At 38.5% G+C, this 27,751-nt stretch overlaps 2 protein-coding genes across 2 annotated transcripts; one reads left to right on the forward strand and one right to left on the reverse strand.

The window, feature by feature from the left end:
- The first annotated feature begins 5,449 nt into the window (after nucleotides 1–5,449).
- On the forward strand, nucleotides 5,450–8,005 carry LOC149948299 (WD repeat-containing protein 18). Its single transcript, XM_090171715.1, has 8 exons — nucleotides 5,450–5,567; nucleotides 5,731–5,928; nucleotides 5,993–6,237; nucleotides 6,301–6,586; nucleotides 6,644–6,708; nucleotides 6,767–6,891; nucleotides 7,579–7,799; nucleotides 7,859–8,005. Exons 1-8 carry the CDS (start codon nucleotides 5,544–5,546, stop codon nucleotides 7,988–7,990), a joined length of 1,296 nt encoding a protein of 431 aa, XP_090027841.1. The 5' UTR covers nucleotides 5,450–5,543; the 3' UTR covers nucleotides 7,991–8,005.
- Nucleotides 8,006–22,006: 14,001 nt separating this feature from the next.
- Nucleotides 22,007–27,193, reverse strand: LOC149948300 (uncharacterized). The gene is made up of 5 exons (XM_090171057.1): nucleotides 27,130–27,193; nucleotides 24,283–24,756; nucleotides 22,941–23,024; nucleotides 22,600–22,884; nucleotides 22,007–22,066 (listed from the first exon to the last, which is right to left on the reverse strand). The coding sequence occupies exons 1-5, from the start codon at nucleotides 27,191–27,193 to the stop codon at nucleotides 22,023–22,025; spliced, it is 951 nt and encodes a 316-aa protein (XP_090027183.1). The 3' UTR covers nucleotides 22,007–22,022.
- Between the last annotated feature and the right edge of the window lie 558 nt (nucleotides 27,194–27,751).

The following is a 27,751-nucleotide window of genomic DNA, read 5'->3' on the forward strand; positions in this document are numbered from 1 at the left end:
AAACCTTTTATTTAAAAATGTAGTCAACCTAATATGAGAACCGCAATCAAACCATTTGTTATTAACTTTAATTAAATTGACATATTCTACCGTTTTAAATAGACTGGGTAACGTATTTATGACGTAAAAATGCAATTATTATCGTTTCACTACAATCCGCTTGTGGTTTTCTGAAATTTGTCTGCCATAAATGAAAACTACCCAAGAACAAGCTAATAGTGTATATACTTTGTTCCAGAATGAAAACCAAATTTCTGATCTCAAATTTCAAAATAAGTTACTATAAGTACCTTCAGAAAAGAAGCGAAAGTTTATAATTGTCAATCTTACGTTATGATGCAATAATTTGTCATAATTTCGCCGAAGTAAACTTCAGTTTTAATTATGAAAGCGTTTAGAATTTTCAAGTAAAAATTTTCTGGCAAAAGAGATCCTTCGCCATCGTTACATGGAAGTTATACACAGCGCCATGTTCACTTGCGGCGTATTTGTGAACTTCAAAATCAGATAAATAACTTTTTTGGGTAGCCAGTTTCTACCCTTGGTTAAACCAAAAGTGACATAATTACCAAAAGTGTGTCAATCGGACCTATTTCGTAATGAATGTTACGAGCGAAATACAAGTTGGGAGGGGAGAAGGGAAAGTATGCCTTGGGGAGGGAAGGAAGTTAAAACCAACAAATAACGCCTCGTAGTGAGGAACGGAGGAACGGAGGAACTAAGTAGCACTGGTCAAAGTTAGTGTATTTTTTGATTTTTCGTCATTCTGTGGAGATGCTATCGCCATCTACCTACGATATAATACCATAGACTAAAAAAGATCCAGAAAGGCGACAATAAATAGTCTTTAATGTGGTCGACCTCGAGTCGAGCATTCATTAAACCTTTAGCATACGAAAGTGCAGGGATTGTCACCCTTTTGGCAATTATGTCACTTTTGGTTAAACATATCAGCTCAAAACCCTTTGTATAACAAACTCTTGAAATTTCTTAGTGAAACCTTTTTTGAGATAATTTGTGATTCTTATTTCAGGTAAACCAAATGTTTTGGGGATAATTTATTGCTCAGTGTTTAGGATTCTGTATTAGAAAATATTCATAGGGAAAAAGCTAAGATGTAAAGAGAGAGATATTTTGGGAAAACAAAATGTAAAATATATACAGAGTATAAATTGTTGCAAAGATGGAATTCCCCTCTGCAGACGAGACATATTGAACCAGGTTTAGTAAACCAAAGTTTATTTTAAAAACCGGGAACTGTATAATTGCTAATAAACCGAAATCGACTTATTTTATGGTCGTCTGAAGAGGGTATAAGGAATGTAAAAATGGGGAAAGCTTTTACCGAAATAAAACGTTTTTAAACTTAGTCTCAAGTAAAAAAGTTAAGTTGTGTATAAATGTAATATTAGACATCCAACTGTTGGATTAATGAGAAGTTGTTGCTTTGGGCAGTTGGCGTTGTGGGTTGCTCATAACGCCAACTAAATTCCGCGATACAACAGCGGTTGGCGAAGTGGCCTACTCATAACACTAACTACTAAATCATTCTTCAGTGTATCTATGGCAGAGTTAAAACTCCTATATATAGAGTGATCGGGGAATAATCATATTCGAGAACGTAGCGAACGTACTGGTGGCGCCACCCAGCCCAATTCTTATATTACATCATTGGGCCATCTGGAATCGTAATTAGTGAAATTGTGAAATATTAATATAAAATATCAAGTATTAAATATTAGTGTAAAATAGTCCCCCGTATTTCATATACGTTGATCCCTCTACATGTTAACTCTGCCATCGATACGCTGAAGGATGATTTTGAGATTATGAGTAGATCATTTCGCCAACCGCTGTTGTATCCCGCGAATTAGTTGGGGTTATGAGTAGACCATTACGCCAACCGCGGTTACAGTGGCGTAGCTGAGAACTCAGAGCCCCCCCCGCAATAATCTCTATGAGGCCCCCCTATTTAATTTTTTTATGGTTAGCGGGGCCCCCTTGAAGCTCGAGGCCCCCCCCGCACCGCGGGCCCTGCGGACCATCAGCTACGCCACTGCGTGGTTACTGTATCGCGGTATTTATTTAGTGGGCGTTATGAGCAACCCACAACGCCAACTGCCCAAAAAACCAGCTCATTACTTCAGCAGTTAGAGTAATGAATAGTTGGTGTTGTGGGTAAAACAAGGTGTAAGTTGGTTGGGGTAATGGATAGTCGGGGTTGGGGAATGTCCATTACATTTGCCCGAAACAATTTTCCCGTTTACCCGAAATAGGATGATATTTTAAAGGGACTTTCAAGATTTAAAATACGTCATTCGTTGTGAAGCCAAAGTTACGACCGAATGACGTATTTCAAATCGACTAGGTCTTTCTTGAACGTCCTTTTAAGAAGTAGATACTGTCCTTGGAATAACTCGTATAAATGCTGCCACTTGAATAACGGATACAACCATAACTTGAGCTTTCGTTAATGTGACCCGGTTTTACCAGGGAACACTTAACAGAGGGAAAGGCAGCACAACGTTAAAAATCCGGCTGAATTTTCCCTCTCTCGCTTGGCTAAATATCAGGCTCTATACCGTAAAGCGCAGGCGAGAGTGACGTACTGCGCCAGGTGTTAAGTGTTCCCTGCTCTCCCGACCTCTCCATGTGGAAGGATTAAGTCCGGCATTGTTAGCGCTGTCAAAATTGTCAGCAGTTACAATGCCCTTGAGAACCGCGAAGTCCGAATTACGGGGCTATCAATATAAGTACGTAACTTATTCGAAGCGCGCGCATGCGCAAAGGTAAAATAAGCCTGCTCGTTTAGAAACGAGTGAGAAGGTATTTTTGGACGCTCTCCGCCGGGTCATTTCCCAAGGACAGTAGATACTGTCCTTGCATTGCCTTTCCCTCTGTTGAGTGTTCTCTGGTTTTACATAGTACATAGTATGCTGCTTACCGTTTGATATCAATAGGCAAATTATACTGGTGACGTCGTGAGTTTCGAATTGAAAGCACTCTATACGAAGGTTTAACAAACTGTTTTTTATTATCTTTAAATAACTTTTGAGTTTAATTGTTTTCAGTCATACGATCCTTCTTAATCTAGTACGATCCAAATCAAAACTCTATTCGCGACCGAAACGAGTGTAGGTGGCGTAACGGCATTAGATTCTCCAAGGTGGCGCCTATGATCTAGCGTCTGCTACAGACAAATTAAAAAGTCATAAGAATGTTTTTTCTTAAATAAACTTATCAAAATATAAGAAAACGATGCAAAAATTATATTTTTTTGAAAGTCAGATTTTCAAATAAAGATGAGGTAAAACAAATAGCGTCTTTTTTAGCCGCTACCTATCTAGGTTTCAATGACGAACCAAAGGGGGCGTAGCGATAGTTTTCGGTCGCGAATACGATAATCCAGCATTTGGAATCTGGTAACCCTTGTTTGGCTATTTCGCGGCAGCAGATAATGGATTGTTGGCAGCGGTGCCAGACGTACGATAATTATCGTACACTTCGATAATTTCGAGCTCATTTTGAGACTTACTATTATATAGAACGCATTTTTCAATAATTCTGCTTGCGCGTACGATAATGTACTATAATTTTTAAATTGGCTGAAAAAATCCGTCGAACTTTAAGTGTTAACATGGAGGAAGAGAGAGGAGGCTTTATGATTCTTATGAATAACCTTTTTACCCCGGGAGCTTGATGCCAACTCCCACAGGGTAGGAGAGTGGGGGCTGACAAAAAAAGGGGATCAGCACCCGTCGGCTCTCGTGTCGTCTCACGTGTTCCCTATTTGGCGCCCTCTTTTAGTGTTTAGCCGTACTCGGTGTAGTTTCACAACGGGAAACAATTTCAACAAAAATAGAGGGAGCGAACTAGAGAACCCGCAGTCAGGCCGTGAGCAGACTTGGAATTAGCGGGAGTCTTGGGGCCAATGGCTCTTAATAAAAATCAGTGGGCTCTTAAAATAAATCATTCGAACGGGGGTTGCGGGCCACCGGGGCTCTCAATTTAATTAAAAAATATTTATTAAACATTTTACGGAAATTTCTGGAACATATTGATTTGTACGCCGTTTTTGAAACTCTGTTTTCCTACCCTATACGAGAGCGGGATCTAGCGTTACAAATTATTATGTGTGATATTATAATATACTTGCTTGTTTTAAAGTTAATAAATGTTATGTAAGTAACGTAACCAATTTTTATTTTCCTATTTTCCCTACCTAATTTTAAATTTTTTCCCCTAATCCCCTCCCCCCGCTTGGGCCAGTGGCTCTCAATAAAAAAATAGAGAGTTGACGGGTGCTGATCCCCTTTTTTGTCAGCCCCCACTCTCCTACCCTGTGGGAGTTGGCATCAAGCTCCCGGGGTAAAAAGGTTATTCATAAAGCCTCCCCTCTCTTCCTCCATGGTGTTAATAAAAACTTTGATTTAACCATAGACAGTATATATCCCTAAGGGATATATACTGTCTATGATTTAACAAGTTTAAAACGTATTTCACAGAAAATTCAAATTTACCAGAGATGGGCAAATATTGTAAGCGCTCATTTTTGAAAAGGCCTTGCAAGACATATTCAAAAATGAGCGCTCACAATTTTTGCCCACCTCTGAAATTTACCGCCAGTTTTCGGGCTTACGATAATGTATTTTTGAAATCGATAATTTTTTGGCTCTGGTACGATAATAGGTGGTTTTTTTTCGCTTGTCCGGGGACAAAAAGTGTAAACTTTTTACCCTAAGACGTTTTATTCACCTGTTCTCGGGGTAAGATTAACCCTGTCCCGAATTTTGTTCGCTTGTTCCAGAGCTCGAAGGTTACACTTTTTACTCCTTCTCGAAAGGAGGTGTAGAGGGAGTAATCTAGCTTTGTCGTCTGCTTAAATTTCGTTTCACGAAAACATGACGGGAAACTTTTTATAAATAACCTTTAACCTTTAACTACTCCCTTCTTACTCCAACTCGTTTCTTTCGTCAAGACAGAATTGAAGTAATATGACGTCATATGGCTACACTTTTTAATCAGAGAGTGTAAAGCGACTTTACACTCTCTGTTTTAACCATAGAACTCTCATAGGTAACTAGAATGCTGCCGCCTACGGCCGAGCTTGACGCCAGTTCGCCTTGAACCTTCAGCCAATGAGAGGCCGTAGAGTGGTTCCGCCAAGGAGGATAATAATCCTCCTTGGATCCGCTACTATAGCGGGAGATAGGTGACGTCATTATCTCTGGTGACATTAAATTCTTGGCAGAACCACTCTTTGAGCTCTGATTGGCTGAGATCTGGCTATCGTCTGCCAAGGCGTTTGGCCCATTTGCCAGTTACACGGCAGCATTCTAGTTACCTATGAGATTTCTATGGTTTTAACCTGCTCAAAAAACCCAGGACAGACGAAAAAAACCCACCTATTTTGAGTTTCAGGAACTGGCAACGCTGATTGTTGGTGTGGTGGCGGACTGGCGGTAGTCTCACTAGTCTGACTTTCAACGCTTTTAATTATTAATAATTTTCGTCTAAAAAAGAATCTGCTTATTTTCTTTATAATGTCAGGCTTTGATAAGTTTGAAGTAAGTATAATAAAGGTTATTTTTTTTTAAATAGAAAATGTTTTGTAGAAATTAGCTACTAGCAACTTTAGCAAGGTTCTTTGATCGTTTCTTAGGCCTTGGTAATGCATTACTCACGTGTTTATGTCAAATTAATAACAAAAGCATATTTATTAATTTAAAGGCCATTTTGACAAGTGATGGAGCAGGAGAGCCATTTAACGCATGCATACGGGATGCCAATACAGGCACTGTTTTGGCTACGTACAAATCTAACAACTCAGTCAGTTTGAATCGGGGAATGGCTTTTATAGGAGAAAGTTACCTCATAGCAGCTCAGAAAGATAAACCAATAATTTTGGTTTGGGCTCTCAATAAAAGGGTATGTTCTAAAAACATATTCTATATTTATCTTCAGATTGTTTCTATGTAACCATTATGTATAGGAACAAGTACACATGAGAATAATATGTCCTGGTAAACCAACAGCACTTGCAGTTTCTCATAAAGGATTGTTCTGTATTGCATCTTTTGAAGAAAAGTTCCAAGTCTGGCAACTTTCTGATGGAAAACTTTTAACTGTTGTGTCCTCCCATCTGCAAACCATAACTTGTATTAAATTTAATGAATCTGACTCTCATTTTGTAACTGGAGCTGCGGATGGTCAAGTTTTTGTTTGGAATCTTGCTAAGTATGTTTATTAAGCCCCAATGTTTTTTATTATATTTTCTTATTACATACTGTGTATTTAAAGAGTCATCAACGCAGAAGCCAATGAGCAACCAGAACCTATGCATAGCTGGAACGACCATCAGTTGCAAGTCACAGATATCCATATTGGATATTTCCGTGATGATGCCAAAGTTGTCACAGTTTCCTTGGATCAAACGTGCAAAATTTATAAATTGTCATCTGGACATATGCTCCTTTCTTTCGTAATTGACGTAGCTCTAACTAGTATCGTAATGGATCCTTGCGAGTTTCATCTTTACGTGGGAGCTGTTAATGGTCGAATTTACGAAATCAATCTGTTCAATTTAGTAAGTTATTCTTTATGCATTTGTAAATTGGATTTATTTGAATAAATCTGTCAACAGTCAGCGGATAAGGACATTCATTTGACTGAGAAAGAAAAAGAAGATTGGGTTTTTTCGGGACACGCGTAAGTTTGTTTACATTCTTGGCTTAGGAATGAAAATAATTGTAATATCTTGTAACAGAAAACAAGTTACAAGTTTGGCTTTAAATTTTGATGGCTCTAACCTATTATCTGGTTCCTACGATAGTTCTGCCAAAGTTTGGCATATTCCTAGCAAACAATGTATTCGTACAATAAACCACAAAGGTAGGTCAATAAGTGGTGTATTTTATATACAGGGTGTCCACTAAAAACAAAAAAAGTTTTATTTTTTTAATTTAAAACTTCTATGAAACATTCCTCATGCAGGGGGGGGGGGGGGGGACATTTACTAGTGTAAAATTGAATATCATTCAAAAACTCAAAGCGTTGGGTTTATGGATTTGGTTCCATTTTGAAAGCTGTTGCTCGCCATATTATTAGATCAAATAACTTTGATTTGACCAATCAGAAGCTGGGAAATTGAAGGTGAATGAATTCAGTGTTTGATAATAAAATAATCTGATTAGTTTTAATGTGACTAAATCAAATAAATGCTGAGTAGTTTACAACAGTTCAGTTTTGCCACCGTCGACTATGTTACATGCTTGAGCTTGTTTAACGACGGTGTTCAATTATTCTTAAACTTGCCGCCTTGACAACCAATCTTACAGAAATCAGGTTCAATTCATTAACCTTCAATTTCACAGCTTCTCAAGATAGTTTTTGAATTTACTAGTGTAAAATTTAATGATCTTGAAGACATGGTTCAAGGTCATTAAATTTTACACAAGTAAATGTCCACCTGCATGAGGAATGTTCCATAAAAATTTTAAATTTAAAAAAAAGTTTTTCAGCTATTTATCATTTTTTGTTTATTATATAAATAAATGTATTATATTTTATAAATTTCAGGGCCTGTTTTAAACGTTTTCTACATACCAATTCCGTATTACATTCAATCAAATGAGAAATTTAAACCAAATCATAGCATTTCTCAATTTAAACGTGAAATGTCAAGTAGTGAAGACTCTATCACCAAAATGCACACTCAAACCATTCGAAGTAACAAAGTGGATACTAACGCTTTAACTTTCAAAGATATGAGAATTGCCATACATGAACTAGGAAATAAGGTCAATATATTTATTTTGGGGTAATCGAGTCAATTTTATTAATTTCGTTTTTAAAACAGGTGGATAACGAACCTGGAGATAACAAAGTCAACCTGCGTAAAGAGCTTCGAAAGAAAACTGAAATTAACAACCAACTTTATAATTATGCTTTAGAAGCGGTAGTTGAGGTTTTAAATATGTCTGATGATTAAAAACGTTCAATCTCATTCATGCAGTTCAATTTAATTTGGGAACATTAGGTTAATCAATCTTCGTTAACCTTATGAACTTGTTTGTTGTTATTTTATATAAGAAAAATTTGAAATGCGATTTATAATTGCACATTAAGTTATTCATTAATATTTTGGATAAAAAGTTTTTATACAAGAAAATTGTTAAATTTAATTGGAGTTGGAAGATTTAAGATTCAAGTGGCTCGAACCCTACGTCCCATTATATGATGAACTGTTGGCCCTGCTGCAGTTGGACGCACTTTTTTCTTTTTCCAACTGTAATCAAAACTATTAACTTAATGGCGTTTTCCTTTTACAGCTTTCCAAATCACTTCCAGATCAAACTCTTAATGCAATCTCGATTAGAAATGGACCCAAAAGCGTAAAAGGAATTTGCAATAAACTATTTCACTTAGTTTTTCTATTGTTAAACTTACGATGTGTATAAAACGTAAATTAATGCTGCTAGTAAAATAACTCCAAGTAAAGTAAGAATTGATATAACTGCAATTTCCCAATCTTCTAAACCTCTGTCTTCTTCCTTTTTTGGATCTAAAAATAGATGCAATTAATTTTTCGTAATTGTTCCCAGGGGTTTGAAATAAGAGAGTTGGGTGTTAATTGCTTTCACAATGGGCGCGCTTTTTTGTATTTTTTTAACGACCGCATTGCCATCTCCTGAAAATGAAATAATAGAAACAAAGCAACGGGAAGACTACGCGCATGTCCGGTTCGATTGTGCCTCCTTCGCGGAAACGCAGGGGAATCTTCAACTTTCGCTCCGAGCGCGGGGTCTCCCAGCCACTGTGGTGGGCTTTCTTACCGTTGTACACGCGGGTTGGCAAGATGTGATTTCAGACACTTGTCAACTTCTTCATAAAGCTTTTCCGCGCTAATTAATCCTCTTTTTGTATATGTCTTATGTGTTTGTCTTTAAGCGCGTTTGTTTTTTTTATTTTTTTGGCTGGGTGATTTTTCTCCCTGTGCGCCTTCACGGCCGTCGAGAGCGGGTCCGGACCCCGGTAACATCTTACCTCCGGGTCCCAAAAGAGAGCGTATTTCTTAAAATATTGATGTTTCACGGAAGAAGCATAGTCAAAAAATCAACGATATGGGTTGGCGTACTAACGGGGATCCACGCCGGGTCCCACGCAGTGGCGTAGCTGATGGTCCGCTCACCATAAAAAAATTGAAAAGGGGGCCCCATAAAGACTTTGGCGGGGAGGCCTCTGAGTTCTCAGCTACGCCACTGGTAACACGGTTTGATTGAGGCCACTTGTGACATTCTGCGATTAGTCCATAACTCTAACCCTGTGTGAGAACCTATGTCGATTGACTTTTATGATGTACCCCCCTGTGAAACCGAGAAAATCCCATGCTTTTTTAAATGTAGATTTTTTCATTTTATGTTGTCAAAAACATTTTCGGTTGCCATAGTAAAACGGAAGCCCAGCGTAACGTTTCCCTTGGTGAAAATTCATGTTTCCCCAAGGTCTACATACCCCCCGAGTTTCATCAAAATCGGTGATTTACACCTCGGGTACACTCCTCGTAAGTAGAGTATAAGTGGCCTAATTATAATACTCTATAATGGTTCTCTGACGACCTTATCGTTTCGCTATTTTGAATCTTAGCTTCCTTTTCCATTAATAGATGGCACCACGATCTCCAGTAAAGTCGTTTTTTCGAAGAATCGGCTATATTCATGGCTATATCTAATAACAAGGGCGCTATCATAATACAGGTGGCAATGATAGAGCTGATTGATGCTTTAAGCTAATACCAATTTTTCTGAAGGTTCACTTCATGGGACCTCGTAAATAAGGTTTCAACTTGGATTAAGAGTAGGCCTTTTACAATTTTTTTACGAGCGTTAACATTTTGATGAGCGCTAGTAGAAATTAAGCGTTAAGCTTAGTTAGTTACCACTAGCACCAGTCTGTAACAAAGTATTTTTCTTTATCTTTGTGCTTGCCAAAAATTGAGATTTGCGACGTTTTGCGTGCTAGCCTAATGGAAACTAATAGTGTTTTAAATTTGATTCCTCGAAATTGGCTCCGAATACGTCGCTGACGTCTTTGATCTCAAACCGATCGACAGAGAAATGGAACATGATTCGAAAACTCAAGCGCTTTTTTTTTCTTGTTGAAAAGGAACACGCGAAAAAATGTCCTCATGCGGACCAAAATCTCAGAGCGCTCGAGAGCAATAAATGTAACAAGCGTTAATTTTTCGGAGCAGATCCAAGCAAAAAAATTGCACATGAAAAGTTCATCGGCTCTATCTCGAGTGCTCGAGAACAGTTAAATGGAAAACGCTATGAGCGTTTCGGATTTTTAACGTCTCCGCAATCAAAGATAATATGATAGACCTCGTATCCTAGGCTGGAAATCATTCCATTGCGCGAATGTACCCCTGTAGCACATGAAGTCGTTTTAGGGTCGGGGTACGGTCGACAAGTCGCTTTATAGTCGACGACCAAATGCCGACCTAAAAACGTCCGAACGCTTTTCGACACTAAAACCGTAAATCCTTTTTTGTGACTATTTATGGTCGGTATGCCGACCATTATCAGACTTAAAATAAACCTTACATTTAATTATTGGATTCGACATTAGCTTTATGAAACAGACCATATGTATTTAGGAAAAGGGGATATTTTAATTAATTATTTTCTGACTTTTTGATGATTTTCTGAGATAATTTTTAATTCACTTTCATTTTTTCTTCAAACTAGTTTGTATTTGAAAAACGCGGCATCTAATAATTCGATCAGTTTTGTGTCGGAAATAAGCATTAATATAAAGTCGGCCCGACGTCGTTTCGGAGTCGGTTCATAGGTCTATTAAAAGGCGGTAATGAGTCGACGTTTTGTATGCGGCCGACGGTCGGCCGACCCTTTTACCCCTAGGACATTTCGACCCTAAATCCAAAGGTCGGCCGACCGTCGGCTGACTTTAGTGTTTAGTACCTTTTTCCGACGTCGGCCCGACTCTAATTTGCTATAGGGGTAATAGCGTTCACCCACTTTCTACCGGTATTCAGAACAAATTATCTTCGTAGTATTGAGACTGTGTTTCACGCACAACTAACAAGTTGGCAAGCCAAAATATACCTCTCCTCGGAAGAGTTTTTAATTTTCAGTGAAGCGTATAACCAGAAATACATGAACCGAAATTATCAGCGACCTATCCCGCTTATACTAAAGGCGTTTTCCCCGTCTCCCCCTCTCTTTACTCGGTTGTAGTCCCCCCCTCCGCGGAATGCAATCCTCTACGGGTCCGTGGTACAGATTTGAATACTCACCCTGGTGGCCGCCGTGAGAAACTTTAAAAAAACACGGACTCAAAAAATACTTAAAAGTACCTTTTTCAGTCAGTGTAAAGAATTACAGCTACCATTATATCAGATATCAATTTAGTTTAAAAAAACCTGCTTTCTTGACGCAACAAACGGCCGGTTAAGGTTTTTTAAATATCCTATCAATTTATCACGTATTCTTAAGTTTTCTTCCATTATTTAAAAAGTTAAACTACTTTCCGACTGCATACTAAATGATACTACAACTTCACAATCTATCAACTAGTAAGCCTAGGTTCGCAGACTATAATACGTTCGATAATTTGACCTTCGTTCAACTGGAACTATTTCATTTTTCACTCACTAGATGGCATAATACTCTACCCGGCATGCACTCAAAAATATACCTTGGCCGCGGGTGGGTTGAAATATTTGAATGCTTCCTTGTCACCCTCCCCTAGCGCTGTGGGAAAACGCCTCAGAATAAAAAAGCAGTCGCTGATAATTTCGGTTCATGTATTTCTGGTATAACTGTATCCGTCACCTGTCGTGCAAGAGGGCTCGGGTTTGAATCCCGGCCGATTAAAAAATTATACTACACCCAATGACAAAAAGAGGGCGCTTTTGGAAAAACCTTTTCCCTGATTCTAAGAAACTGGGTACGCAGTGATTACCCTTTGCCCCGAAAATGCGAACGCGTTCGCAGGCCTGACAGACAGACTGACAGACACGGTGGTTGTATAACCCCTCCTAGGGTACAAAGTTCCCTCGGAGAGGTAAAAACAATCTATTTTGGTAAAAACGAGGGAGATTTATATTTGAGATCAGATTACGTAATAGATGTTATCTGATATTTATTATATATTTTTTTACAACATACAATGCAAATTACGATTGATAAGAACCAAAATGAATAAATGAACATAGTTATTGTTTTTTTTATAATATACAGTTATATTTTAAATGACTACGCGAACATAAAAAAGGTAAAATACATCAACACTTCCTCTTGGTCAAGTAGTTAGACCCAATTCGGAACAGAGTTTATTTAATCGGAGTCTATGTAATGATTTCGTATAAATGTCAGCGACTTGATTTTCCGTAGAGACATGTTCAATGATGATTTCTCCTTCAGTCACTTTTTCTCGGACAAAGAAATTATGGGTTCTTATATGCTTAGTACGTCGATAGTACTCGGGAGTCTGCGCTAGACGAATGGCTGACATGTTGTCGACTCTGAGAACGGGCAACTGCTTATCTACCACCTCGGAGAGTAATCGCTTGAGCCAAATGATGTCTCGAGCAGTGGCACTGGCCGCAATGGTCTCCGCCTCCATTGTAGAGACTGACACTGATCTTGACATTGACTGAACCAAGATGTAGCTCCTCCGGCATACACGCCTATGACCCCCGTAGTTGATCTGCCTGTTTGTAAACAACCAGCATAGTCAGCATCGCTGAAGCCTTCAAGGACGCCGATATTATAATTCGGTTTGTAGAAGATGCCGTAGTCTAAGAGTTCCCAACAAATAGCGGAAATTTTTTTTCACTTTGACGACGTTTGCATTTGTCGGGTTTTCCAAGGTGTTTGATACGACACCGACTGCGTACGCGTTGTCTGGTCGGTTTACTATCATCAGATACATGAGTCCATCTACGGCCTCTCGATAAGGGAACTTGATTTCGTCGTAGGTGCAGCTTCCTCTGTTTCTGCGCCTTTAAGAATCGGAGTCGAACAGGCTTACACTCGATCATTCCAAAACGTTCGAGTAGTCTCTTGGCATATCCAGCTTGCGAAATCTTGATTACGTGGCTGGTTTGCCTGTAATCTTGAACTCTCGTTCTAATTGCGTAATAAAATGTTTTGAATCTTCAACGTCTGTTGCCGCGACTAAACCATCGTCTACATCAATAGCCAAAATAAACTTCTTTACCCCGTTGCATTTTACCAAAAGACAAGGGTCAGCTTCACTAGGTTTGAATCTCAAATATTTTAGGCAGTTACTGAAGGGTCGATTCCAACATCTCGAAGCTTGTTTTAACCCGTAAAAACTACGTTTTAGCTTGCAGACTCGATCAGTAGCGTCATCGTATCCCTCTGGCTGCCTCATAAAGATTTCCTCGTTGAGCTCGCCATGGTTCCGGTCTTCTTGACAAGACTGAATGTTTCCTTATAATCGATGCCTTTGCGCTGTTGAAAACCTTTAATTACTAGTCGCACTTTATAGCGATCAATCGAGCTTTGCGGTCCTTTGGTAAAGATACTAGCGACCATGTATAATTTTCACGAAAATAATTTATTTCGCTGTCCATGGCCGATTGCCACAATTTATGCCAGTTGCCTCCACGTACGTCTCCGGTTCGTTTACGTTCATGAAGAAGTTAGCTTCTTGTAAGAAACCAGCTTGATAACGATCAGGAATACTAAGAGTTGAACGATTTCTTAATTGTCGATCAGTCGATTGGATAGCGGAAGTTTCATCTTCATCCCGTTTCAGTATCCTCGTCAGATTGTTTCAAGCTGCTTAACATTCTTGTTGGAATTGGAATGAAATTGTTGTTTCCCGCGCTATCACTCGGTACATCTTCGGATTTTCTAATGGGTTCTTCGAGGAACGAGACATCTCGGGAACGAATGACTTTGTGATAAGATTTATCATAAAGCCTATAGCAGTCGTCTTGGTCGTAACCGATCACAATACATTTCGTCGATTTCCGATCCATTTTCCGTCGTTTCTGCGAAGGAATGTGCGCGTACACCGTCGTACCAATGACTCGTAAATGATTGATAGCTATGGCTTACGCCCATATCAAACTTCATACGGTGTTTTCTCTTCAATGGATAACTTGGCAGTTCGCTGTGTTGACAAGTTTGGCCCAAAGTGGTTTTGGTAAATATTCGTGCGAGTGAAGCATTGACCTCGCAGATGGAACGTTTCTCCCGCTCTGCGGATCCATTTTGCTTTAACATGTACGGGGTTCCAATTATTTGCTTTTCCAAATTGTCTGGCAAAGATGGTTCTAATTTTTTCATTATCGAGTTGTCCACCTCCGTCATAACGGAACGACTTAACCGTGTGACCCAGAGTTTTAACCTCGTTCAGAAATTGTTCGGTTTTAGCTGGCGCCTCAGACTTGTGCTTAACGAAATATACACTACGGAATCGAGAAAAGTCATCTTTAAGTAAAACGAACCATTGTCTACCTCCGAGCTGGACATCGAATGGTCCACACAAGCCCGAGTAGATAATATCTCCAGGTGCTGTCGCTCGATACTGTTCCCTAGATCCAAATGGCTTTCGATGTTCCTTTCCGAAATGACAACCTTCGCAATTTGAGTTGTTGAGAGGCAACTTCATATTGAACTAGCGTTCAATTACTTTTCGAACATGCCGTTTCACAGTGTTCCAAAAGCCCGATTTTTAGGTGAAAATTCCAGAGAGTGCATATAATAAATATTTGTACATATTTCGTTTATTCAGAATACCTGGATTTGTCAAATCTAAATATTTGTTCATGTGACCCCTAGCGGCCAAATTAGCTTTCTATTGCATTTTGGACAATTTTGACTTTTACGTTGGATAGATGAAGCTATTCTCGTACTTTTTTTGAATGGCGATGTATCGCGTATAAATAAAGATACGAAACGAAAACCTTCTCAAAATGCACAAAATCAGCCATCTTTGACTGGCTTTAACTCCAAACGTTGCGAGCGAAATTCGTAGATCTTTTCACTATGGGTAGACAAGAAGTCGTATAATGTAATTACGGAGAAATTTAGTTGCGATCTCTGTTAATTCGGCAACCATTGACGTTAATCTATGATAAAATTTAAAGGTCAAATCTTGCTTTAGCGCAGTCAGCAGATAAAATGGTTAATGTAATTTATTTCGTTTTTTTAGTCTTTTTTTTAATCTATTGTGTGTTCATTAGTTCATTTATGAAGAAAATATCGAGTTGTTTACATAGTGGTCTGGGTTTTTAACTGGGTCGTCATTACTTCGAATTTATTTTAAACGTTTTCTCGACTGATTAAGATGTTTAATGCAGTTCATCAATTGGGTTCGTTTGTTTTATTTATAAAGAACCCTAACTATTCCGTCTACGGTCATTTATTGATATACGAGCTGTCGTTTAGGCAAGGGACTTTCTGTGCTTTGTGAATGGTAAGGTTTTCGCTTCTTGTTAATTCATTTTTTATTGGTGTGGATATTTGGACATCTACGATTCCTAATCCAGTAATTGATTTCCTGGGTGTGCGAGTCATTATATGATATTGGAAATTGGACGGTATTGGTCTTTTTCATGCGGCATGTGTCACAACGTCAACAGGAAGTCTACGAGTCGTCCACTAACAGATGTCGAATATAGCTATTCTACGGTATCTTCATCAAGGGCGAGTGCTGAAATAAAATTAGCGTTAAAGATACGGCAAGTATGTCGTAAGCGAGAAATATACCCTCTGTAGATATTTCTTTCATTAAAATTCGCTTCGTATTATATTTAAATGATAAACTTGTTCTGTAAATAGGGTTAAATTCAATTGTGCATTGTTTTAATACGTCTAACTCGCTGTTGTAACTACTTAATTTATATTATTCTGAATAAATTAAACTCAGTTGTTTCGTCTCAATTATTTTAATTAATATTAAAATTTTATACCGGGCGGGATTGAACCGGGATTACGTTTTTAGTAAATAACTCTGAATTGCGGAGATATATCTTAAAGGATCATCTCGATAAATTAATACCACTAGGGACAATTCTTCCGAGGAGAGGTATATTTTGGCTTGCCAACTTGGTTATGTTTGCTTAGTCATTTAAAATATAATTGTATTTCATAAAAACAATAACTCCGTTCATTTATTCATTTTGGTTCTTATCAATCGTAATTTGCATTGTATGTTGTAAAAAAAATAATAACTATCCGATAACATCTATTACGTAATCTGATCTAAAATGTAAATCTTCTTGGTTTTTACCAAAATTGACCGTTTTCAGTTGTACGTGGAACACAGTCTCAATAGGTTACGAGCCGATCACGCTCTTAATGCGCGTAAACTATTAACGTGGAGTTGGGTATAACGAAGTTTTCGATCGCCATACGTTACCAGGATGGATGCATTACGGATAAATATCAAGCCATTAGATGGGAAGACTGGATGGACGACCTGGAAGTACCGAGTACGAATGACACTTAATGGTGGACGGGGTGGAAGACGTAGTCAGCGGATTACTCATTAGGCCAGCTCAACCCGGAGCGTCGGCAACCGCTGCCGATCTGAAATCTTACGAAGTCAATCTCGCCAAGTACAAAACTGCTGAAATCACGCTAATGGAATTTTGTTAGGCTCGTTGCCCGACGATAAACTGCAGAAGGTTATGCGTTTCACGTAGCCGTTTGAAATTAGGGGCGAGCTGCATAGGCTGGACGACGGAGCTACGGAGGATAAAGTTTTTGATTTCATGCAAAGTTTTGTCGAGTATAAACCCGGCCCCAACGAAGATGTGGACACTATCATTTCGACCTTACGTGCATTGTGGTCTGTTACAGTCGCGGAACTGGAGCGATGTTAGTTAATTTATAAAGATACTTTCTTAATTTGTAACCCGGCCACCTGAATTAATGGCTTTAAAAGTTGCTTGATGACTGATGGCTGATTTTTATTATTTGTTCTGTTACGATCGAGTTCGTTTTTTCTCATTTAATTCTTCTTGGAAACTACTGAGTAAGTCAGCTCGAACTAGAGATAATTTAACCACGCACGTCTGCGCTTTCCGGAGAGACCTAGAACATTCTTCGCAAGGAGAGTACCCGAGGTGTTTATTGCAGATTTTGTTCAAATTCGGACATAATGTAGACCTATATGAGATATGAAATTTCCCAAAAGGAGACGTTGCACTAACCATTCGATTTGCCATGGCTACCGAAAATGTTTTTGACCACTTAAAACAAAAATAAGATTTTTTTCCTTTTTTTCCCAAACATTGTTACAATTTTACCCCAAAAATGTTACAATTTACCCAAACTTGATGAAATTGACCTAAATATGGTCCAAATTACCCATTTCGTTATTTTAATTTTTTTTTTAAATTTTTTATAGCTAGGACCCTGTGAAATCGAGAAAATCCCATGCTTTTTTAAATGAAGATTTTTTTGGTTTTAAGTGGTCAAAAACATTTTCGGTTGCCATGGCTAATATAATTAGTTGTGCAACGTTTGCTTTTGGTAAATTTCATATGTCATATAGGTCTACATTACGGCCGACTTTGAACAAAATCGGCAATAAACACCTCGGGTACTCTCCTTGTTAGTCGTTCAAAACCGTCCAAAGCGTCTGGGAAATCAAGAGAGATTGAAGACGGAAGACCAACTTGCAGCGACGGCGATCCCGTGGGGGCTCTGGGGCTCGAGCCACCACAGGGAAAAACAAACGAGGGCAAGGGGGCGATTTTGTAAAAAATCGAATGGGATTTCGATCTCGATACCCTATACCATGTCGAGATCGACTTCGACAATTTGCATTGATTTATGCTTATTCGAAATCTTTACCGAATACCATTCGTTGAGATCTCGAAGTTCGAAATCTAGTTTTCGATCGAAAATTGGATTTCGAATATTTACAGAATAAGCCCCCAGAGCCCCCCCCCTGAAATAAAATTACAGAAGTTATTTTTAGATTGCAGATGCGAGTAGCATTAAGATGATATAACCGTAAAATTGATTGCGATAGATTCGTCCAAACAGAAAATCGTCGCGTCGTGTACCCTATTTTACCTAAAACACCTTCGTAAACAGGCTGAGAAATAAGGATTTTTTTTAAACAGGACCCGTGGCCAGTAGAGCCTAGGTAGTTTAATTAAAAAACTGGCCACTGGCCAGTTACCATTTTTAACCTTAAAAATCAGGCTTTCATAATTGATGGTCAAATTATCTATTCTTGACAATGCATGTGCTAGGACATAGGCTTACATATGGGTATTTAAAAATTTTGGAGTGTTAAATAAAGAACTATAAATCTGCTTAAGCAATATATAGAAACATCTTTATTGAGCAATGTTAAATTTTAAAATCACATTGTAAGGCCAAGCACGCAACATAGAAGCCAAGACCAAACAATTTTAGGGATTAATATAATATTTTTTAATGAACTAAAATCTTGAAGGGAAAATCCTTTGAATTTATTAAGTGGTCACCAGGGCCACTAACACCCCCAAGCATTTAATTTTTTAACCGGCCCAGCTAATTTTTAAACTGGCGATTTTCCAGTGATAGTGCCTTATGTCTCACACTGTTCGTAAAGTATGTGGCCAAGGAAGGCTTAATTATCTAGCCATGTACACAGTTTTTTTTCGAAAGATATCGACTTAACTTTTGTTATCAATGTATTCATTGACGGATGAGATATTAGAAAGAACACTTTTAAAAAATATATATAGTATTAAAAATTCAGAGCTGTACATTTTCTTGCTTAAATTTAAATGATATGAACTTTTGGATGTAAAAATAATGACCCGTACCCCCACAAAAATGTTTTTCGATCGCCGCCGCTGAGACTAAGTCTGAAAGAACGTTACAAGAACTTCCGATGCAATTACTGCCAGAAACCAGGACACATAGTCCGGTATTGCAAGAAATGGATTAGAGATGGGCGGCCCGACAAATCTCATAATCCAACTTCCGGTAATGGAACGAAGAACAAAGATGCCCCTCAAACTTAACCGAAGTTGCAATTTTTGAGGAACCATCTTACGATAATGGTTGGTACGTGGACAATGGCGCAACAACGCCCATTACGAACGACCGACGGAATTTTACGGCGTTCGAGAACTTTGAAACATCGCACGGCGTCGCTATGGCGAATGGGCAATGCGCAAACGCTGTTGGAAAAGGAACAGTGGTGGTCAAATCCAGAATTCATGGACATACGATACAGTTGGTACTTAAAACCGTCTGGTTCTTACCGAATTTTCAGAAAAATCTTTTTTTGGTTTTCTCTGTTGCCCATGACCAGTGCACGTTCCTAGAAGGACGTTTCAGTCAACGGCTGAAGTATGCACTCTAACTACGGATAAACAAGTTCATCTCACGGCCCCCGGACTTTTCATATTATCTATACATAGTATAGATTAACTTTGGAGGAAGCCCGGAAAATCGCCAATGGTGTGCCGGTAGCTTTTTCGACGGACCAGCCAAGGCCTATTGAAAATTGAAATGCTTTCAAAATTGTAAATAACGCTTACTTTTGGAAAATAACGATGAACTATTGAATCGGAAGAAAAAAATAATTTCAAAAATAAACGCGTGTCCGCTTGTATTTCTCGCCATCAAACTAACCAACTATTTTGCCAACGGAAAGAGTAGGAAGGGACGAGTTTCGGAAACTTCCTATTTCGCAATCACTCCACGACAGACTATCATTAACCGAATTCGTCCTGTGCCATACTAAGGTTTATTATCAACTTACGGTCATGGTGGTATTGTTAGCGCACTACAGCAACCGATGGAGCACATTACTTCGGAGGTCTCGTTCCGGAAGTGGGTAATCGCTCCTTACAACACCGTCAATCAGAAATCTCTGTTTTCTAATCTCAGATACGAGGTCTATGTTATCTTTTCCACAATGACCAACTTAAATGGAATATTCTTTCTTATATGTTCGGAGTTAGAGACGGGTAACAGTACAGCACTGCCTTTGGGGAAATCGAGTTTATTTAAAATTTAATAGATTTTAATAAACGTTAAGAATGTTTCTTGCTATCACACTGTTAATGGTTCTTGCTATCACACTGTTAATGTTTCTTGCTATCACACTGTTAATGTTTCTTGCTATCACACTGTTAATGTTTCTTGCTATCACACTTTTAATGTTTCTTGCTATCACACTGTTAATGTTTCTTGCTATCACACTGTTAATGTTTCTTGCTATCACACTTTTAATGTTTCTTGCTATCACACTTTTAATGTTTCTTGCTATCACACTTTTAATGTTTCTTGCTATCACACTGTTAATGTTTCTTGCTATCACACTGTTAAGGTTTCTTGCTATCACACTTTTAATGTTTCTTGCTATCACACTTTTAATGTTTCTTGCTATCACACTTTTAATGTTTCTGAAGGTTTAAAAATATTTCCAGCTATGCTAGGATTTATATGTTCGGAGATGCCGTATCCTACCCTAATAGTTTGTGTATTTCGTCTATAGAAGCATAGACCAAGTAAGGGTATTCTACACTTACTTGGTCTATGATAGAAGGTGGTTTCTTTTCGCTTGTTCCAGGATTTCGGAGTAGGTTAAGAAGAGTAAGGCTATGACGTCATTTTAATGTGTTGGCGAATAGTTTGAGTCAAGAGTAAAAACGTTTTTCCAAAATGGCTGCCTGTGGCCTTTTTAGCAGATAAATTCTGCCTAGCAGACGACAAAATCCGATTTACTCCTTTAACCTCCTTTCCAGAAGAAGTAAAAAGAGTATCCCTAATACTCCGGAACTAGCGAATAGTTTATGGGGCGGAGTAATTCTTATCCCCGGAACAGGCGAATAAAACGTTTTAGGGTAAAAAGAGCGGTGGTGTAGTCGGGCCAGGGTGTCAACCCGGTGCTTTTTTCAAAGGCCGGGAGCCGCCCCGCCTTGGTTTTTCCATTTTGCCAGGGCGCGCCTTGCTTCTATTTCGTAAATCATTTTTCTCCAATAAAGGTCGTGTGAAATTCGTATAAATTTTGCCCGCAGGAAAATACCATAACAATTTCAAATAGTTACCTAGGTACGGCCAGCTTCGATCACGCTAAAAATCGAAGTTGGACGTACATTTATAGCGGCTGGTACAGCCAACTTCAATTAAGCGTGAAATCGAAGTTGGCCGTACCCAGGTGCGCCTCGGTTCTTTTCTTTTAGGACTACACCACTGTTAAAAGAGTACACTTTTAGTCCGAGAACAGGCGAAAAGAAATCACCTACTAACGAAGTTTATAGGTCTTTTAATTAGAATAAAGTGTTCATACATAAACTTCGAAAGAGTTTGGAGCGTTCGAGAGCAGCAAATGGGACCGAAGAAAATTGATTGTAGCAGCTGATCTGAGCACGCAAATGGAACATGAAACGTTTTTCAGGGTGATCGCGAGCGCTCGAGAGCCGTCAAAGGGAATAATACTATCAATGTGTCGTCAATTAAATTTCGAAAAACGAGAACTCTACAGGGTGTTTCAAAAGGTAATGCAAAAATTTTAAGGGGTTGTAGGGGGTGAGTTGAGTAGTATGCTTGTTTTCCCCCATTTTCCTACGATGAGTTAAAAGAATGCCAGAGAGCTTCAAAGTGTGGCCTACTATCCCCTGGTAGTAGGCTGCAACAAGCGCAAAACCAAACAGCAGGGAAATGCGAACATTAAGGTTTATGTTCGTGTGATAGGTAAAAAAGGACTCTGTAAACAAATTTATATGGAGACTAATTTCCCGTCTTGCGCAGTTTCGGGTTTTCGGTTTAAAATCGTCTGCGTTTCAGACGACGTGTCACGAAATAGCAGTTTCTTATTGGTCTTTCATATAAATTCAAATTTTGCTGGGTGGGTCGCAATTTTTAACCACCTTTTAATATAAATATAGGTGTATAAATGAAATCCTGTAAAAATGTCGAGTGAGCATAAATCAGCAAAAAAGTCAAACATGTAGGCTTTTTTTCGCTTTTTAAAAGGTGATCCTAGGGTAATGATAGAGTTCAATGTTTAACGTGGGTTAAATAAATCCATGTTTCGACGTCCGCTGAAAGAAGGATAGGAAGCAACTTATGAATTAATTGTACAATTAATGATATCAAAAGTAACATATAATTCACAAAATTGTGTCACTGAAGAGAAACGCTACTGTCACCTAACTACGTTTTAATGCAAAATACGAAAGAACAAAACAACCTTTTGCTAGTTTTAATAAACTTTAGTACTTTAGAGCCTCTCAATGTTGAATGTTATTTAATTTTTGGTTCATTATTTGTTATTGTTTTAAATGGTGTTTAAGTGAAAACTGTACTGTTTTCTTTTGTGTGCATGGTGAGAAGACCATGCTGTTATATGCAGAAATATTAAAATTATTTTTTGGGGAAAAAAAGAAAGAACAAACCAGAAAGTGGTACCGTTCATCCTAGTCTAGTCACTCTTATCTCGATAGAATCATTCGGTAAATCTTTAGCATTGGAAAGTAGAGGAACTGGGACAATTTTGGTAATTATGTCCCTTTTGATTGTATGTACAATCATTTTCATATTGTAGCAAAGTGTGAATAGATTCGTCAATACCTACCTCCACAAACGCTTTTCCCTCGGCAAATGAGGTAAGTCGGTATTGGAAGGCATTGGACATCACCGGTTTTTGGGCAAGGCTTATCGTCTTCTTCGTTATCGTCGTCCTCACCCTCGAATTTGGTTCTGCCATGTTTCGTCGGGTGAGGAAGTTTTTTCCGTCTTCTATTAAAAGTTAAGTACGCTTTGAAAGTGTTGTTTTGAGTAAGCTCCGGGGTGGTAATCGGCGCCACGGTGGCAGGTTTATCATCGTCGTAATAGTATTCGTCTTTATAATCCTGGGGGCCTAAAACACTCCACGTAAATTCAGTGTTGACAACTACCATAAACATTATCCCTTACTCGTGCAGTCAATCTCTCCAGAACCATGACATTTTAATTCATCGACGCATACTAAACTGTCCTTAACGAAACACTCGATTTTTCCTGCAATAAAGTGTTTAATTTTTAAGCTTGAGTTTCATCGGAGTTAAAATAATACTGGGGATATAACAAGAAACGTTCCCCGCTAGTGGCGTTACCCAGATTGAGGTTCTCTAAAGCAGACGGCGCCTGATTATGCTATTGGTATAGTCTTCACAACACGGATTTATTTCATCGTGTTCAGCCTTGGAAATAACGGTGGTCAGGTGGTCAAAGACCATTTAATTAATTTCTCAGACCAGTTTATTTATTCAAAATTTGGGGGGTCACTGGTCACCGTGTCCAGTTTATTAATTCGAAATAATAAAAAAAAACAGGTGACCAGTTTAATAATTCCAAATAATAGGAGATGACCTATTAATTCGAAGTTTATATCAATTTTGATTTCCCTATTCACTGGATTTCTATGTACAGCGACTCCGCTTACTACCGCCGCGGCCGCACGTTGAGGTTTTATGTAGAGTCCTTTAATTCGCTCGCATCCCTCGAACGAGTCGAACTGTCTAACCCCCCTCAAAACGGACCGGAACTCTGGAGTTTCGGGGCCTAGAGAAAGAGAGATAATAATGTAAATTACGAGGGTCTTCTAGGCTATGGCAGTTGTCTTAAGTGATATAGTACTATATTGTACTATTCTTGTGGTACTCGTAAAACAAAGTTAACTATTTTGAATACGTGTAAAGTTAATGTTACCAACATAATCTAACTTCTAAACATGTAGTATAGGTTTTTTAAGCATGTAAATGACATTAGAACATTTTACATAAGACCAGTTTAATAATTCATAAGCTAGGGGGTCACTGGTCATAAGGACCAGTTTAGAAATTCATATGCTAGGGGTCACTGGTCATAAGGACCAGTTTAAAAAAACCTTATTTCCAAGGCTGATCGTGTTACTTGGCTTTCAAAATCAGATAACTCAAAAAAATTAATTTTAGTAAATAATTATTTAAATTTAAAAAATATTATTACGCAATCAATTCTTTTACCAATTTTGACATCATATTTGCGCCATTTTTAATATTTTTAGTATAAACATAAGTTGATGAAAAAGAAAATCGTTTAAATCAAGTTACCTTATTTTGGAAGTAAGGTACCGATTTGGTAGCCTAGACGACTCGTCTTTTTAAAACGAAAAACCGCGTCGTCTGCTTAGAGGATCCATAAATCAATCACTAGCGGCGATCGCTTTTTCGTAGATTCCCATTAAGACAAGTTTTTATTCCGATTTCATAAAGATTGTTCTCGATTTTCGTAATACCATCTATTTCTGTATCGGCAGTTTTCCCATTGGTTATAGCCATTGATGCCATAGTGGAACTTTCTTCATTATTTTTGGTCGAAGCAAAGGCGGAAGTCATAGGCGCTGTTAAGGGTAGTGTTATTTTCCTTTTAGTCGTTGACTTATGCTCCGTGGTAGTTGTATCTCTTCTGGTGGTGATTTTAACACTTTGCGTCACCGTGTCGCCAAGGGTTGTCCACGCTTGCGTAGTGTTTTTACTACTTACACGGAACCCTGGTTGAGTCTCTGTAGTAGTGTTTTTGCCCGTTGTGGTATTTTCTTTAACAGTTTCAGTAATTTCGGAAATTGGGGGTGTTGAAAGACCTAGTTTTATTTCTCGCGCTGGCACCTTGTCGTATGGCAATTTGGTCGTGGCGGTATCAGTACCCGATCTACCGGTACTTAGCTGCTCGGTAGTTGAACCATAGCTTTGTTCGGTGGGATCTGTACAATCTGTGAATAATACTCGTTTTACTATCTTTGCAATAGATCGATACGGAAATTACCTACAGAGAAACGAACATTTAAAAGGAAGCCCTTAGAGGTTCGATTTAAATGTTTTGATTTATGCTAGATGGAACCAATTTAAACTTTTGGCGGTAAGGGAATATATACTAATTTTTTACAACATTTTATTTAAAAACTATAAACAAAAGTTCGTCGTTAAAAAGAAAAAATATCTTGAAGGGTCTTCGTTCAATACGGTTGGCGACATCTAGTCAGGCTTCGGGTAATTAAAAATCGACTTCTAAAGTCGTTACCACTATGAAAGGATCTCCCTCGTCACGTGTATTGCTCTATGAAATATTTAAATTAAGAGTTGAGAAGGAGTTTATTAAAGCGTTTTCCATTTGATTGCTCGAGATTCGCTCCGAATCTGTCTCTGACGTCATAGATCTCGCCCCAATCGACTAGAGTAAAACCGCAAATGGAACATTCCATTAGCATATTCCCGCGCTTTGTGGTTTTTCATCTGCTAGCTATTTGAATTTTCGCGTCTTGGTCTACCATTTTGCCAAAAATATCTAAAAGGAACACGCAAAAATTTGCTCCGATCTCGATCTCGATCCGTTGATCACTTGAAATCGGCAGATCGGTTTTGGGCGATCTCGGAGCACCCGAGAGCGGGAAATGGAACACGTGAAACTTGATCGGAGCACGCAAATGGAACATAAAATGTTGATCAGAGCGATCTAGGAAAACGCTATAAGATTAATCTTGTTTTGCGCCGGATTTTTGTAAATATAATCAGAAAAATAATAATGGAATGATACTAGGTAGAGATGACCCGCCGGCTCCGAATTTCACCGTAGGAGTCATTTAACCTAATCTATTACAAATTTAGATATTATTGATGTTGCTATAAAATAAAATTAATAAAAAGTAGAAATATCTAATTGCACATACAAATAATAAGGCTACGATATTTTATTCGCAACTGAAACTAGTCTAGGTGGCGCTGCCGCGTCACGCTCTTCCGAGGTAGGGCCTACGATCTTGCGTTTGCTATTGTCAATTTAAATAAAAATGCCTAAATCTGGTGGTCGTAATTTTTCTGTTACCATGGAAAAAACGGAAAACAGTATAAAATTATAATAAAATGCAAATATAAGCCTTCATAACTTCTATTTAATCCATCATAACCCTGTAATACGCGTAATTGCGTAGCGTAAAAATCATCTACGCTACTGTCTACCAAACGCTAATAGGGCGAAGCGATAGCTTTCGGTCGCGAATAGAAAGATTTATTGATATGATTTCTTCAAAAGGTTTTCAGGGCTCTCGTAGACCGTGGAGTCTATGGCCTTTTTGTGGATACATTAACATCGTAGTCCAGTATGTTAGTAATCGATTGTTTCGTGCGGGTACGTTTTATGTGGCTATAAAATAGCTTTTAGCGAGAAATGTCGTTCGCGAGGGAGGAAGTCATTCTTAAAGAGACACGGAAGGAAGATCAACTTCCCGTTCGCTCGAACGATTTTGACGCCATCCATCTCACGGACTATCACGTCTAGTATTTGGTCGACATTCTAGTTGGCAAAACCCTTTCGTTAAAACATTCTAAAGGCTATAGCGTAAGGGTTTTTACTTTAAAGTTCCGCAGAATCGTTTGAATACATTTCTGCCGAACTCCAAATGGTTCCTCACCTTTCGTCACCTTCCTAAGCAATTGTTGTAATTTGGTTCGTTTTAATTAAATCTTTAATAATTGAAAAAAAAATTAAAAATATAATTTTATAAACATTTAGAAGTTTTGTTTTGAGAAGGGATCTATTTTGCAACGTGGCGTAGTACACGTTTTTTTAAATAAAATCCAGGTAAATATATATGAGAACGGAAGTGAAATCTTGAAAAATAGTTTTCTCACAAATGGCGTGTCGGGTCAAAAAGGTTTTATTTTGGTTTTTATGGTTTTAGTATATCCAAGCATTTATAAATTTATACTTAGAGAGAATGACAATCGGTAAATTGGAACAATAGCCCCGCCACTCCCTCTGTTCCCCTTTCCCGACCCCCCTTAAAGTACTTTTTAAGGAGATTCAAATTGTGCAAAAATTATTTTAAAAACGTTAATAAAAATTGCCCAAAGGCTATACATTGGCGCCGCGCACTCACTTCGCTCGAGCGCTGGGGGCCGGACCGACGCCCCCCAGCCCCGTTCTTATACTCATCATGGGTGCATATATAAACCCCATTAACTATATCTCCTTAAGTAATAATTCCCGAAAAATAATGTTTCGCATTAATAAACCGAAGAATAAACTAGCGAAATGTGCTGACTAGTTAGTAAACCCTCCTGCACAGCTACTTCTCAGCAATAATTACTAAACTGAGACAAACACAGATTTTTCTGAAACAAATTATTTGCGGCTAATAATTTTTGCGCCATTAATAAGTACTAAAAAGTGGAAAAAATGTGGCGGGGGTATTGTTCAAAATAGCCAGACGGGCCCTGGGTGACATGGCCTAGCGTTTTCCCAGCCACCAGAGGGGGTAAGAAAAATGTCACCGTTGTCCGCTTCAATCGAGTGGGAAGACCTTAGTTTTAGGGAACTAATGAGATAGTGTTCTGATTTGATTGCGCCTTATGGGGAAGGAGCTTACTCTCGAGCTAAGTAAATACATTGCTCGCCAAAACATAACTCTAAGTTTGATGGTGATACGTCAATTTTAATCCATGAAATAAAAAAGGCCTAGCTACCGGTACTTAATTAACTCCTCTTAATGCGGCCATTTATCTGTACCGTACCGAAATAAACGCGTCAAGCCAAGCAAATCTGGCCTATTGTGTCTCTTTTCTCTCGGATATCTAGCCATATTTCAAAAACCACACCCATGAAACGAGCCGTATATAAAGGCTAAGCCAGCTTGAACCGTGCTGCGCCCCTCGCGAAATACCGCTAAATTGGCACGTTGGACGAGCCAGCTGCGCAGTTCCCGACAGGCT

This window comes from Leiobunum rupestre, chromosome 4, assembly GCF_980474605.1.
Source record: "Leiobunum rupestre chromosome 4, qqLeiRupe1.1.hap1, whole genome shotgun sequence".
Classification (NCBI taxonomy): Eukaryota; Metazoa; Arthropoda; class Arachnida; order Opiliones; family Sclerosomatidae; genus Leiobunum; species Leiobunum rupestre.

What these genes read in the sequence shown, in the direction of transcription:
- LOC149948300 (XM_090171057.1), bottom strand. Translation starts at nt 27,193, where the DNA reads ATGGCGCAAAAATTATTAGCCGCAAATAATTTGTTTCAGAAAAATCTG. An exon ending in TGGAGAGATTGACTGCACGA is followed by an intron (nt 22,885 to 22,940) that starts GTAAGGGATAAT and finishes GGAGTGTTTTAG; the next exon opens with GCCCCCAGGATTATAAAGAC. An exon ending in AGGGAAAAGCGTTTGTGGAG is followed by an intron (nt 22,067 to 22,599) that starts GTAGGTATTGAC and finishes TCCTTCTTTCAG; the next exon opens with CGGACGTCGAAACATGGATT.
- LOC149948299 (XM_090171715.1), top strand. Translation starts at nt 5,544, where the DNA reads ATGTCAGGCTTTGATAAGTTTGAA. An exon ending in AAATCAATCTGTTCAATTTA is followed by an intron (nt 6,587 to 6,643) that starts GTAAGTTATTCT and finishes ATCTGTCAACAG; the next exon opens with TCAGCGGATAAGGACATTCA. An exon ending in TGGGTTTTTTCGGGACACGC is followed by an intron (nt 6,709 to 6,766) that starts GTAAGTTTGTTT and finishes ATCTTGTAACAG; the next exon opens with AAAACAAGTTACAAGTTTGG.